At 55.6% G+C, this 22,264-nt stretch overlaps 1 protein-coding gene across 1 annotated transcript in view; it reads right to left on the bottom strand.

Moving 5' to 3' along the window:
• Positions 1 to 20,601, bottom strand: part of PKP1 (plakophilin 1) — a 45,173-nt gene extending 24,572 nt beyond the window's left edge. The window contains exons 1-2 of the mRNA XM_058533938.1: positions 20,161 to 20,601; positions 10,218 to 10,324 (exon numbers count right to left, since the gene is read on the bottom strand). Of these exons, the coding sequence (XP_058389921.1) occupies positions 10,218 to 10,324; positions 20,161 to 20,362 (309 nt within the window). The 5' untranslated portion in view covers positions 20,363 to 20,601. The remainder of the gene's footprint in view (positions 1 to 10,217; positions 10,325 to 20,160) is intronic.
• Between the last annotated feature and the right edge of the window lie 1,663 nt (positions 20,602 to 22,264).

The raw sequence follows: 22,264 nt of genomic DNA, 5'->3' as shown, positions 1-22,264 counted from the left end.
CAAAGGGGCTCTGCCACTAGGGGGCGCTCTGCAGGAACTCCACCAGCATCTCTGGCTGGTTGCCACCCCGGCCGGACTCCTAGGAAACCCCCTCCCCAGGGATTCCAGACATGGGAAGTGCCTGCCCTCCTCTTTTGGCCGATTGTGTGAGGTCCTTGGAGACGTTTAAGAAGAGCATAGCTGCTCAGCTGTGTGATACAACTCTACTGCCCAAAGACCTGGGCTGGAAGACCCTCTGTCCCAAGGGACACCTGTGGGCAAGGAGAATTTGTGGTCGTGACTACTGCTCTGTCTTGGCCAGAACCACGAGAGGAAAGGCATGGTAAAGTGACTGTTTAGTACCCCTTCAACCACACCTTGCTCCATAGGCACCAATGAGCATACACAAGTTGGGCTGAGAAAACAGGGAGTCATGTCGAGATGGTGGCTGAGGCCACACCTGGAGTCTCCTGGAATTAGTCTGGCTGAGCTTCTTTGGGCTCTAGAAGCTGGGCCACCCTGCTCCAAGCCTTAGGGGCAGTGAGGAGGGAGGAGGAAGGAGGGATGGGCCACCTGCTGGTCTCTCCAGGCTTCCTCCCACAGCACCCCCACTCTTCCCCCAGCACTGTGGGGCCTCCAAGAGCTGGTTAAGGCTACAGGGAGATGTGGCAGAGGCCTGGGATTTCCTGGGGACCTCTCCCACTTGGTCCCTGGGAGCTATCCTACAGATCCCTGCACTAAGCAGGCCCTTGACTGATACAGATGTCTGCAGACACTCAGCCAGAAACACCAACTTTAAATGCTCCATCAAAAGAAGGATGCACCCAGGTTCCACTTTGTTGCTTTTCTCCTTGGCCCTCAGCTCTACCAACTGGACCAGCTTTGGGAAAATCATTCTGCATGACAACCTTATGACCCAGAATGTCCCCAAGTGTGGGGCATGCACCATTGTGGTTGTGAAGGGACTTTAGTGCATTTAAGAGCACAGCAATAGCTAACACTGAACACACAGAAAGCTCTCCCTTTCTCCACTTTGATTATCATGTGGAGAAAGTCTCAGCTGGTGCTAGTATGTTTCTTTAATATTTGCAAACCTCCCTTTCTGAGCAGAAAGGAAAAAAAAAGCTTTATTTAGCCAGAATTAAATAATGATTTGTTTTCATTCTATTTATTATTATTGGTTATGTTATGGTTTCATTTATGGCAAAAAATACTGTTTTCTTTTCCTTTGAGTTGGTGATATAAAGTCTCCTTTCAAAATAAATGAATTGAAATTTAAAAGTGAATCCATTAAAAATAAGTAAATAGGGGCCGGCCCGGTGGTGCAAGCGGTTAAGTGTGCGCACGCCGCTGTGGCGGCCTGGGGTTTGCCAGTTCGGATCCTGGGCGTGCACCGACGCACCGCTTGGCAAGCCATGCTGTGGCGGTGTCCCATATAAAATGGAGGAAGATGGGCACGGATGTTAGCCCAGGGCCAGTCTTCCTCAGCAAAAAGAGGAGGATTGGCAGATGTTAGCTCAGGGCCGATCTTCCTCACACACAAAAAAATAAGTAAATAATAGTTGATGTGATGATTTGTAAAGATTGTGACAGCAGAATGCAAATGACTGACATTTGGGAGACACTATTACCACAGTGGCAAGAGTACCATGATGTAATGGGTGACAAAGAGCACTGGGCAAGGGGTTGGGAGATCAGGCTTCCAGCCCTGGTTCTTCTCTGCCTAGCTGAACAGCCTTGGGCAGTCACCTCCCCTCTCTGAGCCTCAGTTTCCCCAACTGCAGAGTGGCCTGTAAGGCCTCCTCTGACTTTTGGCAGTCTATGATTCAGCCCCTGCTGAAGTCACAAATGGCCTCCTTCCCAACCGAGCTCAGGGCCTCAGAACAAACCTCGCAGCCCAGTCTTCAGGCCCTTCCAGGCCTCGCCCTGCGCAGTGCTGGGGGAGAAGAGGGGGGCTCCCATCTAGAGCCCCACAGCGGCTTCTCTCCCCATCTATGTCTCTGCACTCCCTCCCCAGCGCCTCCGCCTGATCTGATTCTGTCTTTCAGCTGCGTTTGCTCTCCCGGGGCAGGAAGGGCTCGGCAGAGACACGCCAGGGCCCTGGAGGAGAACGCAGAGCCTCGCCCTGGCGGTGTGGGGGGGGGGGGGCGGCTCTTCCACCCATCCGGGAAACGCTGCTGCGTCTGTCTCACTGGGCCCAGCAACACAAGGGAAACTACCCAAGCAGAAAAGAGGCCCCCAACGATCTACCCTGGGCTTTCTGCTGACGGCCCTGCTCCAGGTCCCCTCCTGGCCCTGGAGCATTTGCAGCTCGCCTGGCAGGAGAGAAGATCCCGACTCCCTCCTCTCCCTGCCTCCGGCAGCTCCTTCCTCCTCTCCCTCCTCACCCCCGCCCCGCCCCCGGCAAAGCCCACTGGGCTCTGGACTCGGTTCTGCCAAGTCTACCTGTGAGGTACAGGGCAAGCCCCTGCACTTTCCTGTAGCTTGAGTTCCCTGCAAATGAAATCGGAAAAACAAAGCCAGTTCACCTCCTGATCTCACAAAGACCAAGGATCAAGGTGGGAAATGAAAACACGAGCACTTTGTGTAGGTTGAAAATGCTACACTAATCAGGGGATTAGCAGATGACTGATGATTGGAGATTGGACCTCTTTCTGCTCACCGGCCGACTGCAGATGAAGGCAATGGGGCTGAAGCGGCCTGCGAACCCCCACTTGCCTGCTAATCCGGAACCTGAGGGCCCCGTCCCCAAACCTCCAGGACTCTGGGGACTGCGGCTAGAGCTGGTCCCGCCCCGCCATTTACAGACGAGGAAACCGAGGCTGGAGAGCTCTCAGTTAGCTTGTGCTGCAAAATTTGGCATTGAATTCTATCCTCTCTGATGCTGTGTTGTTTAACCTTTTAGTTGTTTTTGACTATAGTATAAGGACTGTAAAGACTTGTTGGTTGAGTAGATTAGTTCCTATCAGGACCAAAAAAGAAAAAAAGAAGCCAAAAAAAAAAAAACTCTACTAATTTTCTGGAGCAAAATAAAGAAGCTTAGAATTATCCTTATTCTTCGAATCTTCCCTCTCAAGTTTCAGAGGCTCTACTTTGAGTATGTGCATGGGAGGAAGGTGAGGAGAACAATGGCCAACCTACACGGGACCCAACCCAAACGGAAGCTTCCTTCTTGGGAGAATTCTCAGCCTCACACTGTCTCAGCAGGGGCCCAGGTCCTCCCGGGCACTGGTTCCCCCAGCCCAGCCATCAACTCAGAGCTCCACACAACGGGATGGAAGTGATTGATGGAGACCAGCTGACCGATTAAGCTAAAAGGAGATGCCAAACCGGCCATTGTCGCTCACGAGCAGAGTGGAATCCCCTTCTGTGGGCTGTCTGAGAAGGGCCTGCTGCCCACCGTGGCCCAGGCTGGCAAAGCCCGAGGCCTCGCACCAACTATGCAGCTGCCACACTGAGCCCTTGGCAGTGACACCTCTCCCTGCAAATTGTCGACCAAACTGCCTGCCCCTCCCTGCCCCCACCACCAGGACAGCAACAGGTGAGATTCTGTCTCTCTGGGTGTGGTGATCCTCACTGGGGCAGGAGTAAGGGGTGGGCCAGTGTGCTTGCTCTGCTCGGAGGGGCATTGTGGGTTCTGTGCCCCGCCAGGAATTGGTTGCAGGAGGCCAGGGGGGCTTCCAAGACCACTGGAGCCGGCAACATGCAGCCAGCTGCCCCCCGGGATGATGACTGATCTCTGCGAACAGTCAGAGAGGAGGGTTCGGGGCTCCTGCCAGCCCAAGCCCCAGCCCAGGAGCATCTCTCCCCTGCTCCTCCTCTCCTTTCACTCCCCATTCCAAGCTCAGCTCCTCCAGGAGCCTGTCCTGGTTTCCTCCACCTGGACCCGTCCGCGGATACCACCTGCATTTACTCGCCAGAACCATGTCCTCCCTTTGCAAGCCCGTGGTGCTGACACGGGGGCATTCTCTGCCCTCTCCCCACTACCCTGAGGAAGGACACAAGAAACAGATGTCAGAGCTGCAAGGAGATGGTCTGAGCACCTGTCTGGTCTTGCTGATGATAAACCTGAGGCCCAGCGGAGACAGAGGTCCCAGCAACAGTCACCTGGGCAGGGGCGGAGAACCCCGCGCCCAGGCCAGGGCTTCTGGCCTCAGAAGAGCCCTCCCTGGCTCACCCCAACCTCAGCCAGGAGGAGGGGCCTCAGGCCTCCCTGAGATGCTGAAGCCAGACGTGCAGGGAAAATAAGCATGAAAGGAAGCTGCTCACATTCGCCTCCTACCCAAAGGCAGCAGGAACTTCTCATGGGGAAAGCAGAGCCACTGCGGTGGACGGGAGCTTATGAAGGGGGGCCCATCCCCTGGACACCCCAAACACTGGCGTCTTCCCTGGGCTTCTCCTTCACAGGTTAAAGACAGGGCGTGTCTCCAGCCTCAGCAACGTGTCTGTGAAAACATGCCTCACGCTGGGCCACTGCTCTCTATGGGGAGGGGCGCCCTGGGAGCTGGCCCCAGCTCTCGCTCCCTTGCCTCATCCTATCTCAGGCACATTCTGTCCCTTGGCAAGTAAGATCCTTGTCTCTTCTTGTTGGGTGAAGCCCAGGGCCCTGTGGGACCCTCCTATCTCCCAGGGCTGGGTGGGAGTGAGTCATGAGCTGGCAGCAGGGACACTGAATTGGCAAACACATCAATTGCTCCCTCTCGGAGCAGGAGCCGTGCCCGCCTGGGAGAAGGAGCCTGTGTCCACTCGATCTCTCCCTCCCCTGGATTTTTGAAGAACAGACAGAGGCCAAGTAGGCACTACCCAAAGAACCCAGCTGGTGCATCTGGAGAGCGGCATTCAGAGCTGAGAAATGGGAGCAGGGCAGGAGGGCGGCCTGAGGTTTTAAGTCAGGGTAGTTAACAGGCGGAGCCATTCCCGTTGTGCCTCCCTCCCCCCCCCCCGCCCCCGTAAAGCTAAAGTAAATGAGGTCCTACGCTCTCTCCATCCTGTTGCAAGGGTTAATTAGCTACTGTTTTCCTGGTGCCTAGAGATACTCAGATGAAAGCAGGGAGGAAGTGTGGCAGCCATTATCCACCTGAGGCCTGAAGTGGAGGTCTGGGTGGGAGGAGCTGCCCCTGCCCCTGCCCCTGCCCCTGGGGAGACCACCATGCAGGCTTTGGCTACGGAGCCCAGGGCTACTCAGAGTCAGCTCTCAAGCCACACAGAACCCTGAGAAGTTGGTGCTGAAGGAGTCCTCGGCTAGGACCAGGCCCACCTGCTGTGCTCCATGGAGGCAAAAGCCCAGGTCTAGGATGGCGAAGGCCACCCCAGGTCCCTCAGCCTGTAGCCGCCCAGCTGAGACTAGAGTCCAGGCCTCCCACTGCTGAACCGATATGTCACATCCACAACCCTTACTGCCCTTTGAAATAGGAATTCTCACCCATTTCAGAGATGGGCGAGCTGAGGCTCAGTCTGGTTAAGAACTTGCCTAGGGCCACACAGATAGTGAAAGGGGCAGAACTGGGATTCGGACCTTAGATACCTGGTCACAGTTCAGGGCTTCTTTCTCCCCACCAGGCTGTTTCTGGGAACAGACTGTGTTGACTGTAGATTGGTAACTCTTTCTGCCGCTCCCAGGGTGAGAGTCCTGCCCTGTTGCTCTCTGGCAGCCCCTCTGCAGTCCCCGGCCCAGGGCCCTGCCCTTGTGGACATTGCATCCACATGGCTGACTGGAGAGCACTGTGCTTGGGGTTCCCATCCCCTACGGAAGCCTGATGCAAGCCCAGCCCTCTTGTCTATAAAAGAGGCTCACCCAGGTGGCTTCAGGTCTGGGTGGGCAGGATCCTCACGGTGAGAGTCCCTAGCACATTATCCCCAAGACCTTGTCATGATGGGATCATCAAATATTGGCATGTCAGTTAAGCAAGTACAACCGAGAGGGGGCTGAGAGAAAGATTTGCTAGTGAGTCCTAGGTTAAGGTGGAGAAATGGGGTCAATGAACAGAACAAAGCCAGGACAGAGGCAAAATTCTCCCTGGTTACTCCTGGGGACTCTAACCCTCAGGGACACTGGGCTGGATCTAACAGCATGGCTGAGTGATTCAATATGGCGGCCCCCATGGCACACCCTGGCCCAGACCTCCTGGCTGATGATGCCCACAGGGCTTCTCTCCTCCATGGATCAGATCCTGGGCAGGATGGTCTAGTCCCCTCCATACCCAAAGAGCATTCCACCAGATACGACTCCCAGAAGAACTGAATGCCAAGACGTGCTTCTTGATTGGAAATAAGAAACCCCTGCAGAGCTGGAGCTGGGAGAAGAGGAGCCTGCCATCTTCATCCAGAAACATTCCTGGAAAGCAAGACTGTCCGTTTGCCTCGGCTTCATTTGGGACAGACCCACGCGATGGAAGCCCACTGTCAGTGTTGGGACGGGAGGGCTGGGCCTCTCAGTGCCCCCAGCTCTCCACTGCCTGCATCCTGGCCTCAGCTGACCCAGAGCAAGGGATCCAAGGACCCACCACGAGGCCCCCCAGGGAGGGGCAAACAGCCTCCATTTCCTCACCAGCACTGGCTGCAGCCTGGAGTGACTCTGCTTGGGTCCCCAGCCCAGGAGGGAGCCTGGTTTCATCACAGGGCGTGAGTGGGAAGACGCCCTGACCTACGGTTGTCAGTTTAGCAGATGAAAATACAGGAAGCCCAGTTACATTTGAATCGCAGATAAACAGCAAATAACTCGTTAGCACAAGCGTGTCCCAAATGTTGTATTTTACCTGGCAACACCGCCCAACCCCCCTTAGTGCTTACAGCTGAGTGAGTCCAGCCTGAGTCTAGGAAGGAAAAAGAAGGCCAGTCTCCCGCCCCTCTGAGCTCAGCTGACTGCTCCAGGAAAGAGTAGGCTTGGATGGGGGACGGGGAGGGGGGAAATCACGGGACCAGAACTCGTGCGTCTCTCGCAACTCCCTAGAACATGGCTGTAATGCTAAAATAGTAAGACCGCAGAAAAACATCAAACAAGGGCAAATGTCTGAGTAACGAACACAAAACTCGATTCGGTGAGGAGTCAAGAGGCCAGGGTCTGGTCTGCTGTGCCATTAACCCACTGTGTGACCCCTGAGGAGTAACTTATCCTCTCTGGGCCTGCTTTTCCGAGACTGGGAAATGTAAGTCCTACTTATTACAAGACTCTCTATATTTAATTATCTTAACTTGTGATATAAATGATCATAGATTATAAATGGTATGATGATATATATGCATATATTTAAAAATTAGAAGGCTATTGCTAATCTAGAATATAAGGTAAAACCATGAGGTAACACCACTGCTTTTTAAACCTTTTTAGAACTTTCTTTTGGGAATTGCCTGCAGATCCTTTACGTAGTTAAATAAAATATACATTAATGGTGACAAATTTTTGTTATTGAGGGTGATTTGACATTTGGAACTGGGGCCAAACCCAAGGAGTGAGGTGCTCAAAGTGGTTAACGTTGTTTCTGGTCAAACACAAATCATGACAATCAATAAACAAGACTGGTTTTCTTATACGGCCCCTAAAAGGACAGTATTTTAGAAACATTTAGGGGTCCAGAAACACCTCGAGTGACGGCAGCATCGGTGGAATCCTTCAGCATAGCAACTATCCTGCTTATCCAGCATAGCAACTTCCATCTGTCTGTGACCTCCGTGCTTCTCCCAACTCGACTGTGAGTTCACTGAGGGCAGAGAGCCTCTTCATCTGCGTGTCTAGGGCCCCAGCTGCTCAATACAAGAGGGCTGACCGAGGGAACACGAAGTGTCGGCAGGAAATGGTCTTTCAGTAGCTTTCAGAAGCTCCTGAAACCTGCTGACGAGGCTCCTGAGAAGAGCCTCGCCCTGCTCCTCAACCCCCTTCTGCCGCCACATTGGTTTCAGCAGAGGAGAGACAATCAGGTCGTCCTGCGCCAGCCACACCACCCCTGGGAGAATACGGGATTCTCTCCTCACTCTCTCCTGCCTCCTCCTCCCTCAGTCCTGACCCTGCTTGGTTTCACCCAGTCCTCAGTGATTATATGCGTGGCTCCAGCGTCAGTTATTCCATTTCCTCCCCACCTCACCCCTCCCTCTGCCAAACCCTCACGTGTGCTCAGCTCCTCGCTGTTCCCATAGCCTCTCCTGAGCTGAGAGGAGACAGGACGTGCCTCAGCAGCTGCCCTACCATGAGTCATGTCTAAAGTCCCTCCAGAGAAGGGCGACGAGGTTGGGCCCTAGGGTGCAGGAAGGAAGGAATTTCACTGGTTCTCAGAAGTAGGCACAGGCAGGGGTGGGGCATTAAGAGCTGGTGAGATTGCTGTGGACTGAGTTCATTAACCAGGAGAAAGGCTCAATATGGGCCTTATGGAGAAGCTTTCTTTAAGAAACACCACCCCCAAAAGAGTCCCTTTACAGCTCTTGGTTACAGATTGCCGTGTGTAACGACCCCACACTGCCATTTGATCAGACTTCACAGTTACTGTAACATGATATCAACTATCCGTGAAGGAAACACACAGGTATCATCATTCCCATTTTACAGATGAGAAAATCGATGCCCAGAGAGGTTAAGAGCTTTATCTAAAGTCACAGAACCAGAGAGTGGCAGAACTAGGACAAGAACCCAAGCTGTCGGAGCTCTGATTTGGTAGCGCACTGTATGTAAGGACAGTCACATCGGCACTGGCAGCATGATCATTCGTTGACTGCTGGCCCAGTGCAGGGATCTGGCCTCCCGGCCTCACCTGATCCTTCACACCACGTTACTAAGTCATTTTCTCCAATTCCGTCTGGTCATCACTGTTTGCGTCAAAGCCCTTGATTCACGTCTACGCCTGATCTGCCAGCTGATTGGGCTCCATCAACTGTATTTACGTGGCACTGAGGGTATCAGTTGACGTCAAGAATCAGAAAGAAGGGAGGGAGGAAAATTTGCAGCAAACCTAGTTAACTCTTCCCTTTGGTCCCTAAACTGTAACATGCAAGAAAGACAAATCCCCCAGAATTAGCCCCAACAAGAACTCAGGAAGGAAGGAATCAGACCAACAAAAGAATACTCAACTCATAACCACCCACTCTCTCCCTCCCGACAGCCAGGGGTGACATCTCTGAGCAAAGTGGACTCCAAGGACCGCTGCTGAAACCCGGGAGCCCCAAGATGACAGCGCCCCAGATTCCCAGGGAAGAGCACACTGTCTCGAGGGTCACAAAAAAGAATTTCCAAGAACAATCTAGGCTAACGTCGAAATCGGCAAAAGTAAATGAAAGTCGTAGAACTTGGGGACTGGGAGCAGCCTTGGGTGTCATGGAGCCCAGTACCCTGCTGTAGAGGAGACAATCCCACCCAGCTTGTGCGGGCAGCCCATGTCCACCGCACACTCAGCGCAGAGCTGCCCTCAGTAACTAGTTTGTTCAGTAATGGTTGGACGGGCATGGTGGTTGAAATCACATAGAGAGAAGGTGACAGGGCCAGGATTAAAGGATCTGGAATAATCTCTACCACGTTAACTTAAAAAACACATCTTAAAAATGATTATAATCAGGTTTTTTTTCAAGTACATTATTTCATCGAATCCTGACAATAACCCTACAAGGTAGACTCTCTGATGTCCATTCAACAGGTGAGGAAACCGAGGCCCAGAGGCAGAAGCATCTTGCCCAAATTCACAGGCTCCGTTGAGTAGCAGAGCTAGAATCTGACCCCAGGTTTGTCCAGTGACAAACTCTAGCCATGCTCCCCTCCACATTCACTCTCTTCCTCAAGGGTCACAGCAGTGACGTGCTCTCCCGGCCTCGGGGGGCCTTCTAGAGCCCGCTCCAGGGTCCTCAGCGCATAATAAAGAGAGAGGTCCCTTTAGGATTTTCCTGGAAATGTCTAAGTTAATCCATAAAAGGACCTCAAGAATTCAAACTTCTCTCAAATCCATGATCGAATCAGACATATTGGGAAATGGGCTTTTTTCTCTTGAAATATGCTCTTTTCTTTATGCTTTTTCTAAAAAGTTCTCATTTGAGACACTCAGAAAAATCCATCAGCCCAAACAGGAGGCTGCATTAAGAGCCATCTGGGAAATAATGGCCACGCAATGGAGCTGGTCGGGGTCAGTGGCCTCACTTCACGGACCAAGGCAGCCCGTTCGCACCCCACATCGCTCTTCCCGGCAGCCAGGGCAGGTTTTCTCTACCAGAATCCCAAACCCTCCCCACGAACATCCCAGGTCTTATTGAATGGGAGCGTTTCTTACCGGGTACCCCCAGGAGCCATTCCCGGCCTGGAACTTGGAATAGTAGCTGCTCCGGCTGCTGGTCCCATAGCTGTTGTAATTGTCGGCCAGGCCGTCGTACATGGAGCCTGCAGGACAAAGGCAAGGGGTTAGGACAGGACGGCCATGCTCTCCACTGGCCCTCCTCCCCAGGGCGTCACCTCTGCCTCCAGGTCCACCGCGCCCCATTGAGGAGACCAGGTCTGAGCTCCTGGAGGAGGAGGATGGGGAACAAGTCACCCCCTGCCATCTCCCTCTATTCCACCTCCTCCACAGCTGGGGCCAAGGAAGGGCCCCTACAGAGGCTGCAGGCACAGCTTGGAGAGTCCTGACCGACCCCTTCCTGGGGACCTAGTGTCTCCCTGCGGCTCGGTGCAGGTTGACACCTACAGGTCAGGAGTTGGCCTCGAGGGCTTCGGAGCACCGCAGTTCCATTCCAGGGAATTGCGACTCGTTCCACCAGGATAAGCTTCCCACTCAGGGAAGACAGGCAGGATCTTGACATCCCAGGTCCAAAGCCCCAAGCTCAGGGCCACAGACAGCGATGGCCGATTAGAGTCCAGTTCGGGGCAGGACTCTGGTTGCAAACCTCAACCTGGCCCCACTAGTGACAAGGTGACCTGCTGCCCCTTCCTTCATCTCCTAGGTGCTCCAGCTGGTGAATGGGAACGTCAACCCCAAAGGCCTCAGTGAGGATTAATTAATGTTTTTGGGGTGCTTGGAGACCCACAAATGACAGGCCCCATGGGAGGGCACAGTGTCATTAGGTTTATTAGCAGCCAAGTGGCTTTGAATCTCAGAAAGCAGAACTGGATTTGGGGCTGCTGGTGGGGCCACCCCCTCCCCCCTCACCAGATGGCAGGGGGCCCTGAAGGGCAGCCCCAACTCTGCGAAAGCTGGTCTGCCCACTGTCCCACTGTCCTGGAATACGGCTGACAGTCACCTGCCCACACCCTTGCTCACACACCACCCCTTGCCAAGTCTGCCCGTCCTCAGCCACAACCACTGAATCTCACCCATTTTTCAAAGCCAAGCTCAAGACCTCATCCTCTCTAGGACCATCCCCTTTCTGACCAGCCCAAGGCAATCTCTCCCCTCTACACACATACTGTACTGCTGTCTGCACCCTGAGTCATATCCCACCTGGCGGCCCAGCGCCCACCCTGGGAGCTGCACAAGGAGCAAGCTGTGGCTTTAGGGCCTGGACGTCCAGGGCGAGGCTTGTCCCACATTCTTGTTAAATGATGGCCTCTGGGAGAAAGGACAATGGGCTCCAGTGAGAGCCTTCGGGGGGCTGAGCACCCTCTTCTCCTGGTGATGGGCAGGCTCCAGCATCAGAACCCTGTCTGGGGGCAGGGTCTGAGCTGCTCCCTCCCGGCTGACTTAGCTCCTCACGGGTCTCCACACCCACACGGAATCCCCAGCCTTCCTGGGGCACTGGAACATCTGAGCAGGGAGTAGAAGGACGGCGGATGGGCAGCTCTGGAACGCAGCAGGTGTCCCTGCCCAGTGCCACCTCCTCTGTCCCATGCCAGGTGACCATCCCGTAGCTCACAGGAGGGGGCACTGCCCCCGATTCCCTGGACCTCATGGAGGACCTGGCCATGAGTCCATCAGCCAAGGCAGAGACAACTTGCTGGAGCCTGAGAGGTTGAAATGGGTCCTGGCTCTGGCATTTGGGCAAGTCGCCAGCTCTCTCTGGGCCTCGGCTTCCTCATCTGTAAAAAGAAGGGTCTGGCCTCTGTACACCCCACAGTCCCGCCCGGCTCCAACGTTCTGTGGCTGTGTGATTACTGTGACACATGCCAGGGGCGTTCGGAGAAGCCGGATTTCTCTTCCCTGAGATGGGGCTCAGCGTACAGGGAGGAAGGGTGGACATCAAAGGCGACACCACAGCCTCCTTTGCAACCTGCCTCAGGGTCCTGCCAGAGGCATCCCCACCCCTGAAAGCCCCAGCCCCATCCCTGACTCCTGAAGGGGCTCTGCCCAGCCTCCAACTTACTCCAAGCTCCATGTTCCGGAAGCTGCCCCTCTGGAAAGGCTGCCTCTGTCAGGAGGCGCCTGGAGGCGATCTAACAGGTTCAGATGCCCAGAACTAGCCCTCACTGGGGAAGGGGCTACAGCCTGCCCCTGGGCAGCTGACAGCCAGGTCGTGTCCCCCTCCCTTCCGTCCAGCCCACTTCCATCATCCCTTCCAGGGCTTGGCAGGCCAGACTTTGCTTGTCTCCATGAGCAGGGATTTCTCACCAAAGAGCGAGCATGGGTCAGCCAGCTGCTTTCAGACGGAAAATATGGGGTGGTGACACACACAGTGTTTTGGGAGCCCCAGGGAGGCCTCCTGTGAGGAGAGGCGACCCCAGGAGGCTCTGGGGATGGCAAGCTCCCACGGGGCCTCCACCCTTTCTCAAGAGGGAATCTGTCAGCAGTGATGTCACTCACCCTCTCGGTCATCAGATGAAGCATCTCCTCCCTCCACGCCCCGCGCCTGCCCGCCTCCCTCTCACACCCTCTTCTCCGTGTGACAGGTGGGGAGTTCTCTGCCATGGAGGCAAGGAGTGAACAAGATGAATTCTGGAATGCTCTATAATTCCAAAAGCCAGTCCCTATGTCCAGTGGTGACTCTGATGATGACAGGTGTGGGCTGTAACTCTCCTGGTTGGCCAAGGCTTCCAGGCCCTTCCAGGCAGCTCCTGAAGGCACCCCCTAAGATCCATCTGCAATTGGGGTTCAGACTGCCCGATCCCCACCTTAAGCTGCTTTGCATGGCTTCTTGTGAGAATGAGGCTGCCATCACACCAGCGAGCACTGCTTCTCTGGCAAAAGGTAGCTGCACCTGGGGCCAAGGGTGTGCAGGAGGGGCGGAGTCCACAGATGGGACACACTTGAAGGCACCCCTTGCAGTGTGCCAGATAACCAAAGGGGTGCAGGTGGGAGGGGAGCTCTGCTCCTACCACAAAGGCGATTTTTCCCTCTCCTGACCCTGGGGTGTCTGGCTGGTAAATGCTACCCTCTGAAAGTGAAGTTTAGCAAGAACCCGGGGCTTCTCAGTGAGAGTAATGGTGATAGCCCTGACAGCTTTCTCCTCTCCACCTGATCCCTGGCTTGTCTGGAACTCACTTCCAGGAAGCCTGTCCTGGTGAGCTGGGCTGGGTCCCAGTGTGCTGCGGGTCTTCTCCGCATAGGGCACGGCCAGCTGCAGTCGGTTCTCCATCATGTATATGCCAGGCTCTGCCAGCTCGGGCTTCGGGTGCTCCCCCATGTGAGAATCATGACTCTTCTCTCCCCAGGGTCCTGGGCACAGGGCACTGCTCGGCTGGACTGGGCTCTCTGGCCCTTTTTGTTGACCAGTTCTCCCCTGCCCAACCTTCTCTGTGAAGGTTCTGTGATGCCTGTGCCTCGAGGCTCAATGGCCCCGTAAATGTAGAACAGGACACGGGTCCTTGAACTTCACTCAATCAGGCCCTCCTCCCACCTGAAAAAGTCCCTGGTGCATTGGGTCAACCAGGAAGAGAGAGGAGCTGAGTGCGGCTCTAGAACACCCAAGGCCGCCACCTTGAGGAGGGTTCTTGGTCCAGGGGTGGGAAGGGCAGATGATCCCAGCACCCAGCTCCCCCCACAGAATTACCCGCACCGTCCCAGCTGAGCATCTGCATCCCACTGTCCTCTCCAGAAGGGTGCGAAGGCCGTGAGCAAAGGATGGCGGCTTCTCAGTGAACCTGGCTGCCAGCCCAACTTCTGCATAGCCCCCGGGAGGCGTCTGCCCATCCACAAAACCCCAAGGTCAAAGAGCAAATGTCTCAGAAAGTACGCTGCTTTCTCTAGTATACAAGCAACACCAGCCGCTCTGTCCACACAGCCTGTCTCATCCTGTGCCAGTGTTTCAGGGTGTAAACCCATCTCAGAAACTCTACCACTTGGATGATCAGCGTCCCTGGATGCTGCTTCCCTTTGGTGTCTCAGACGATGCCCAATTCTCTCTTGTGTCATAGGGCAGCCCAAGCTTCCTCACGTACGAAAGCTTTGAAAATGGACAAGGCAGCTCCTTTGTTAAGAGACATGGAATTCGCTCTCCAACGAGGACAGGCAAACCTCTGCAGAGGTGACTCATCCTCTTCCACCCCCAAGGGTTCAAAGAGGTCACACCCACCACACCTGAAACATTCTCACTCTTCTTCTCAGCCAAACCCTCTCCCCGAATTCAAAACCTTGCACAAAGAGCAGCTTCTCCCAGAGATGACCCCACCCAGCTCCAGGCGCTCCGAACCCCCCAGCACAGCCTCGTCAGCACTCTGTCCAGCGGCTCAATGCACTCTGTGCTGGCTGGTGTGTTCCTTGAGTGTGGCTTCTGTACACTCTGTGTGTGTGCGTGTGTACACGCCCATGTGCCCTTCTCCCAGAAAGCAGGACCTGGATCTCCCCAGTCAGACTGGGAACTCTCTGAAGAAAGGGGTCGTCTGGATCCCCACCCCACTCTTGACCCCAGTTCTACAGGGAGAAGACCCTCAGGATATGGGCCTGCCTGACCGACAGGCTGCCCTTGGGGCAGAGGTCATCTGAAGGCCCTCTCCTCCACCCCACCCTCCCCCCAGATCCCTCTCCCTTGCTAGTCAGGAGGACCTGTCAGAGGGCAAGCTGCCCGAGAGGTTTCTCTATTGCTGAATCTGTCTCCTGTAGGCTGATGTCTCTTCTAGCTTCTTCTACACTTACATAAAGCCCATCTCTTCCTCAGCACAAAAAGGTGGAGAGAGGAAACTCATTATCTTACAGCCCTGAAAATGCCTTTACTTCACTCCCTGAAATCTCTTTCCCGTGTGTTGTCCAGTAAGGCTAGGCCCACAGCAGGAGGAATTCAAGTGAGATAATGAGAAGAACTGCCAGAAGACACTTCTGAGACAATCTACCTCTGAGATGTTCGGGGGGTGGCAGGAGCTGTGTCTGTGGGATGGCTGAGGTGCGCGGAGGGAGGAGAAAAGCCGACATCCTCCTGTTCCCCTCTGCCCAGGCCAGCTGGGAGACCAGGAATGTGCCTCCCCTGTCCTGGAGCTTCCACGAGCCCAAGGGGGCAGGAGTTCAGCACAGCCTCACTAGGCACTTTGGGGCGGCGCTTGCCCCTTTCCTGGGCACGTACACAGAACAGAAATGCCGAAACAAACTGGGCTGCTCGGGCCGCCTCCTCTTCTCCCTCAGCACATGTGACTGCCTCGGGCTCTGCCTGGCCGTGTTCCAGCCCAGCTCTGCCAGAGCCTGTGCCCTTTCTGATAATCTGTTCGCAGTCACCATCAAAACTAAGGACTGGGCAGAAGGTGAGAGCACCCTGGGGGGCCCGGGCAGTGGGTTAGTGTGGACAGGGCCAGAGAGGACTCAGTCACCCAGTGGGGTCCAGAGCAGAAAATCATCACCAGCAGCGACTACACCAGATGCCCGTCCGTGTGTGCACACACGTGTGTGTGCGTGTGAGAGATGTGTGCACACTACAGTGATCCTCACACTGGGTCCATGTGTGAGTGAAGGACGGGGACTAGAATGGCTGGCAGCCTTGGAAAGCCCTGGTGCCCACGCTGTCCCCCACATTAAGTCAGAACCTCCGGGGGCGGGATCCAGGCATTTGCATTTTTTAAATTCCCAGATGATTCTACTGCGTGACCGAGTTTGAGAACAGCGGCTCGGAAGATGTTTTTGGTGGATTAGGATGTTTACACGAGGGAAACTGGGGCGATGCGTCCCAAGGGACTGTGAGATCTGCAGGTTTGGGGCCCGGATCGCAGAGGTGGGGTTATACAATCTATTTCCAGAGAGCGTTCCCACCACCGAGCACCTGGGAGATGATCTAATCGACGTCTTACGCTTGCAGAGACGCAGGGAGAGGCAGCGACTTGCCCAGATCACACGCCAGCAGGCACTGGACCCAGACAGAACTCGAGTCTCCTGACACCAGGCTGGACTCCTGCCACAGCACAAGCTGCAAGGTGGGGTGTGTGCATGCATGTGTGCGGACACGTGTGCCTGGGTGTGGGCACGTGTGTATATGTGTGTGCCTACAAAGAACTCCACATGAGGGTTGCTAACATGCTCTTTTATTTTGTTCAAATATTACACACCTTCTAGGGCTCCTACCCCACTGTAGATATAGTTCCCAGATTTTTCAACCTAGAACAATTGGCTTATTGATAATTACAGTTTGGTGTGTGAGGAGAGCATTTTTTTAAAAATCTCTGCCAATGAGCTTTGCAAAGGAGCGGGATCCAGGGAAACGGCATTTGCTGTGGAACAGCCTGGAATACTCGACATTTTTGCACGTGTTGTAACAGGCCAACGGAAATTCTGGCTAAAACCTCAGCTTCAAGCCAAGATACATTGTAAAGAAACAAGAACCTGTTCATCGGCAGTTTAATTGGTACGTTTCGCTGCTGGGACAAGGTAAAGCACGAACACCTTTACCATTGCCCTCCCAGCTCTGGTCCCAAGAAAACAACCCAGAAGTGCTGTCTGCTCCCGGATGCAGGCGGGAAGGAGAGCAGAGCAGAGCCCCGCGCAGGCGCAGGCTCCTGCTGAGACAGCCCGCAGACACAGAGGGACCGGCACAGGTGGGGCCTCAGGCGGGACATCACCTGTGCACGGGCACAGCCAGCACCAGCTGCCCCCGGGGCCTCGAGCCACGTGTGCCCGTGAGGGACCAGAAGCACCTGCCCCAGCCCAGTGTGCCCCCACCCCTACCTCTGACCAGGGAGAAACACGGGCTTGGTCACTTTCATAAGGAAAGGGTACTGCTGAGAAGAAGGGAGGAGGAAGACTTCAGGCCAAGGCTGAAGATGAAGACCACAGTGAGGCCAGGAGGGACGAGATTTCCCTGGATTGAGCAGAGATAGGAGGAAGGACGCTGATCTCATTAAACTTAGTGTATCAGCGGGGACAGGGGAGGATGGGATCAGATGAGATTTGAGGGAAGCTTTGGGAAGGGACTCCAGGTGAAGTTATGAAGAGCCTGACTGTGGAGAAGGGTTTCCCTTTAGGCTGGACACCTGGTGCGACAGCCCTTTACCCCCTACAGGGCAGCTCATGAGCCCCGCAGGGACTTTCCCACCCTTCGGGAGCCGAGCGACCCCAGCAAAGATCTTTGGCTGAGCAGCCCATCCCCCTGGGTTCCCTCCTGCTCCCCACACAGTCTGAGATGACACCCTGATGCACACAGGGACCCTCTGGAAACACGGGGGCAATACTTAGGGGACAGTTCTGGAACAGATCCAGATGGGAAGGCAGGGTCAGAGCAGCCTCCTTCTGTGGGGTCTCCAGACCCCCAAGACCCCCTCCCTCCCTGGGGACTGCCTGACCAAGATGAGGCATCCGTCTCATCTGCTGAGTTTTAGGGAAGACATGGGTGAGACGAGCATTCAGTGCCAGGCTCCTTCCACAGGGCTCCTTCCTCCAGCCCTTGGGTGGCTCAACGCCCCCTCGCTGACAACACGGAAGAAGACCCTAGTGGGGTGGTCTCTGAGGACCTCAGGTGGCCGATTCCTGACTGTCCTTCACGGGGTACGAGGAGTAGCAGCTACTCTGCCAGGCAACCTGTGGAGTGTGGCTGACCTTCTTTGGGACAGGAGATCTTAATTAGAAGGCCCTGGACGGGATTCAGGGCCCAGGAATCAAAGACCCCAGAGAATCCGACTCTTCTCTCTTGGAGGAGCCTGAAGGAGAATTAGAGTCCATCCAGGGGGCCGAGGGGAACGGCCTGGGGTATAGCCCTTCCACAGCTTCCCACTCACCCATCCCAGGAACCAGAGCAGGTGCGTGGGATATCAACCAGCACGAGAAAGGGGGAGCCGAGGGAGTGCTTGGGTGGTTCTGATAAAGAGGAGCGGAATCTGATGAAAACAAAGCCAGACAAACCAGAAACACCAACTCCCAGTGACCTAACCACCTCTCCCAGCTAGGATGCCTCTGGGGAAACTGGCAGGGTGGGAACCTCGCCTGAGCTGAGGGTAGAGGGGCCACACCTACAGGGTTAGTCCTGGGAAAACCCCATTTCTGGAGAGGTCTGCATTAGCCTTCAGAGTCAGCCCTCGCCTGGTGGAAGCCCTTGGAGGAGCCTGTGGTGGACAATGGAGAGGAAGGGAAGGACACTCACACACGGCTGTCATGCACAAAGGGCAGGGCCAGAAACAGAGCACCCCATGACGATGGCATCCCCACAAGTCCGGGGGAGAAGTAGTGTTTGGGGCACCTGGGGCTGGTTTGAGATTTTTCTGGAGCTGTGAGCCCAGAGCTCACGCCTGGGATGGAGTGGGAAGGGACAGGTAAGTCTTGTGCAGAGACAACAGTGGGCTAGCTTGAGCTGTGACTGGGCTGTGGCCAGAAATGGGGGCACTTTGTCAACTCAAACTTCCAAAAAATGCCAATAAGCAGCTACCAAGGCACGGAATACGAGGGAAGGAGGCAAATGGCCTGGAGGCTGCGTGACCTTGAGTGGAAGCCTGGCAGGAGAGGGACCACAAGCCCGGACCAGGGCAAAGGCACACAGAGGTGCAAAGAGCTTCAGGACCAGGGTGCAGGGCAGTCCTGAGCCAGCCATTTTCTCTCCCTCAGCTCTCCACAGGGGCCACTCAGGGACGAGAGACAGAGAGAGACAGAGAGAGAGTCAGAGACAGAGAGAGAGAGACAGACAGACAGACAAGTAGCCAGAGGTAGAAAGTGTGAGCTGGTGTGTGTGTGAGTGTGCATGGTGGGGGAATGGGCAGGGGTCCATCTCCTGTGTCTCCTTCCTCCTTTCTACCGCCACACTTTCATGAGGGCTGGACTTCATCAATAAATCTCGGTTGACCTGTACTGGTTTGCCGTCTGCAGAGCCTTTCTTAACATTTTACTAAATTTAGCTAAATAAATAAACAGAAGGTTCACTAATTTGTGTGCAATTCTTACTGGGAAGCCTTTGTATTAAAGTATTTGGTCTAAAAATTCTCCACAAATGCCCCTGTTGGATATTGTACCTTCCTCCTTAAGTTTCGGTGTCCTGTCCCTTTCTCCTAGCCTCCCTAGTCGGGGACCTAACTGTGGGATGGGGATGGTGGTCACGCCTGGCACCAACATTGCACAAGTGCCCACCACAAGGGCTCAGCACTGGATCCTAGTGGGATTCCCAATGCTGCCAATCTCATTCTCTGCTGTCTCTGAAGACACTTGTTCCCACTTAAGGTGAGAGGAGAAGGGAGAACCTGGGAAACCGAATCTCCGCGTTAGCCACTGGGGAGAGAGGGCATCCCTGGGCCCCTTCCCTATCCTCAGGGGGCGCATCTGCCCTGGGGTGACCTTCCAGCCGGATCTGCCTCTTCCAGGTGTGAGGCTCCCCGCTAACGTGCTGCAGAGTTCCAAGGGCTTGTCCTGCTCCATGCCCGACCTCCCGGTCCTGCAGCACGGCCCTGAGCCTCACCCCTGTCTCAGTGACTCCCTCCCGGGCGGCAACCACGCTCTGGCCCCACCTGGACTGGGCGCCAGCTGCCTGCTGAAGGCGCAGTGGAACTCGGAGCCCAGGAAAGATGGGGCGGGTGTGGGTGGCCACTGGGCGAGCCCTGCGTCGCGGCCCCCAGGAGACCGGGGACAGGACAGCATGTGGAGGCTGTTGCCTGAGCAGGATCAGGGAGAGAAAGCCCTGAGCCAGGAGAACGGCTCGCGGGAGAAGCTCAGTCTCCCGGCGCGCAGGAGGAACGCTCCTGGAGGTGGATCCCCGCGGCGAGCCAGCCTTCGCGCCCACTGGCGCGCCCTGAGCTCTTGGAGCCCGCGCGCGGGTCGGGGGCCGCGGCCCCACTGGTCGGACCTTCGCGCACACCCTGCCTGGGGCCGGCATCCCCTCGCCTCCCTGCAGCCCCGGGACGCGCGCCCCGCGGTGCCCGCCGCCGGCCGTGGCGCGCCAGGGAGGGGCGCACGGAGCCTTTACCTCGGTTGGAGTGGCTCAGGGTGGACGACTGGGAAGACTTGGACTTCTGCCTCTTGACGGTCATCATCACCTGCTCCTGCACGCGCTGCCTGCCCGACGTGCCAGTCTTCATCTTTTGGTCCGACGGCAGGGCCAGTGTCGAGTTGTCCTGGTCCTGGAAGCATTCGTAGGCCAAGGCGGTCTTGAGCGGCGAGTGGTTCATAGTGGCGGAGGCGCGCGGGCGGGCCGGGGCGAGTGGGGCGGCGTGGGGTGCGGTGCGGCTGGCGGGCGGCGCGGAGTGGGTTATGGGAGCTGTCAGCGGCTCCCTATGGCCATAGAGTGAGTGGTCCGCGCGAAGTCCCGGGTGCTGCTGCTGGCGCCTCCGCCCTGGCTCGTCCCTCTGCTGCACTGGCGCGGCCTGCCCTCCGTCAGACTGGATATACCGCCCTGCCCTGCACCACCCCTCCGCTCAGGCGCGGGCTGCAGGGCCTGCCGCTGCGGGCGCGAGCGCTCCTGGGGGCAGGGCCGCGAATCCCGGGGGTGGGACGGCTGGCCTCCGCCTACTCTCTTCCTTTCTCTCCCTTCCCTCTCCCCACGACTTGCAGTAGGTGAGGCCGCGGGAGACGCCCCTCAGTCCTGTTCCTGCTTGCTCAGGAGAAAGTATGTGATCCACTCGGGAGCCGAGGGAGACCTCTCTCTCTAGGAAAAAGAAGTCTTTCTCCACTGGGCCCAGGACAGCCAGATGCCCGTCCCCCTCTGCCCCGGGGTCATGGCAGAGACCAGCCCTGTCTGTGGGGGCTCCCAGGCTGACGGCCGAAGCACAGCCCCTGTCCAAAGGAAGTGTTCTATCTTATGGGGACCACGTATTTACTCTAAGTCACCCTCCAACCTACAGGGAGTGGGGTGGGGGCATGAAGTGCACACCAAGGACGGACTTGAGACAGAAAACCACAAGCAGCACACCTGTCATGCATGGCTATGCCAGGGGAAAATGCCTGTGTACAGTGGATCCTCTCTGAAACTCCGGACTTAGCCCCTAAAACAGGTGCCTGGCATGTACGTTTTTAAGTTAGTGCCCATTGAGTTGATTCAACTCCTAGTGACCCTGTGGACAGCAGAGTGGGACCCTGCCTGGTCTTTTCACACCATTTTCTCCCCTTCTGGCGCCATATCAGACAATGCTCCACTGCTATTCACAGGGTTTTCATGGCCAATTTTTTCAGAAGTGAGTGGCCAGGTCTTAATCTGGAAGCTCTGCTGAAACCTGTCCACCATGGGCGACTCTGCTGGTATTTGAAATCACAGTGGCACAGCTTTCAGCATCACAGCCACACATAGCCACCACAGTATGACAACCCACAGATGGGGAGTTGTTTCCCTGACTGGGACATGAACCTGGGCTGCGGCGGTGAGAGTGCTAAATCTTAACCACGAGACCACCAGGGCTGGCTCTGGCACATATTAGGAGTTCAATGAAAAATATTTCTGAGTGGAAGAATGAGTGAAAGCTAGCTAATTTAAGGTAAATTAAGTCTAACTTGCATCCTACCCATATCCTGCGTGAAAAACTGGAAGGTGGCCTAGCCCGTAAAACTACCCCACTGCAGACTTAGTATTTTAGGACTTGTGTGTGTGTGTTCTCCCATAGCCCCCTCCCACCGGGAGGGGATACTTGTGTTGTGATGCTTCGCTCACGCAGCATCACCCTCAGGCATGGAGTGGCCCACACCAGGGAATTTGGTGTGTAACAGGAGCTGAGTATTTCTAAAACTATGTTGATGGAAATCTTGCTAAAAGACATCACTCTCTGCCTTTCCTCCGTAAGCAAAAGGTCCCAAACATATTTTATGCACTTCTTGATGATTCAGAGTTCCCTTTCTGGACATCCATCACTGAACTGCGTGACAGTGTGGTCCGGCCAGCTCCTCAGTCTTTGGGTCTCCTCCAGCTGTGGTATGCTTCCACAGCGTCACTTCCACTGTCATCTGTAGTCACCACTCACAGCCCACACATGTCACTGCTAGTTTGCCTTTCCGATACGCAGAGGATGGACCAACAGACATTATGTGAGGAAGGGTGGAGAAGCCTGAGTGACAGTCTCAGGGACCACACGAAGGTCACTTGC

This window comes from Diceros bicornis, chromosome 38 (genome assembly GCF_020826845.1).
Source record: "Diceros bicornis minor isolate mBicDic1 chromosome 38, mDicBic1.mat.cur, whole genome shotgun sequence".
Taxonomy (NCBI): domain Eukaryota; kingdom Metazoa; phylum Chordata; class Mammalia; order Perissodactyla; family Rhinocerotidae; genus Diceros; species Diceros bicornis.
This window is presented reverse-complemented; position numbering and strand designations above follow the sequence as displayed.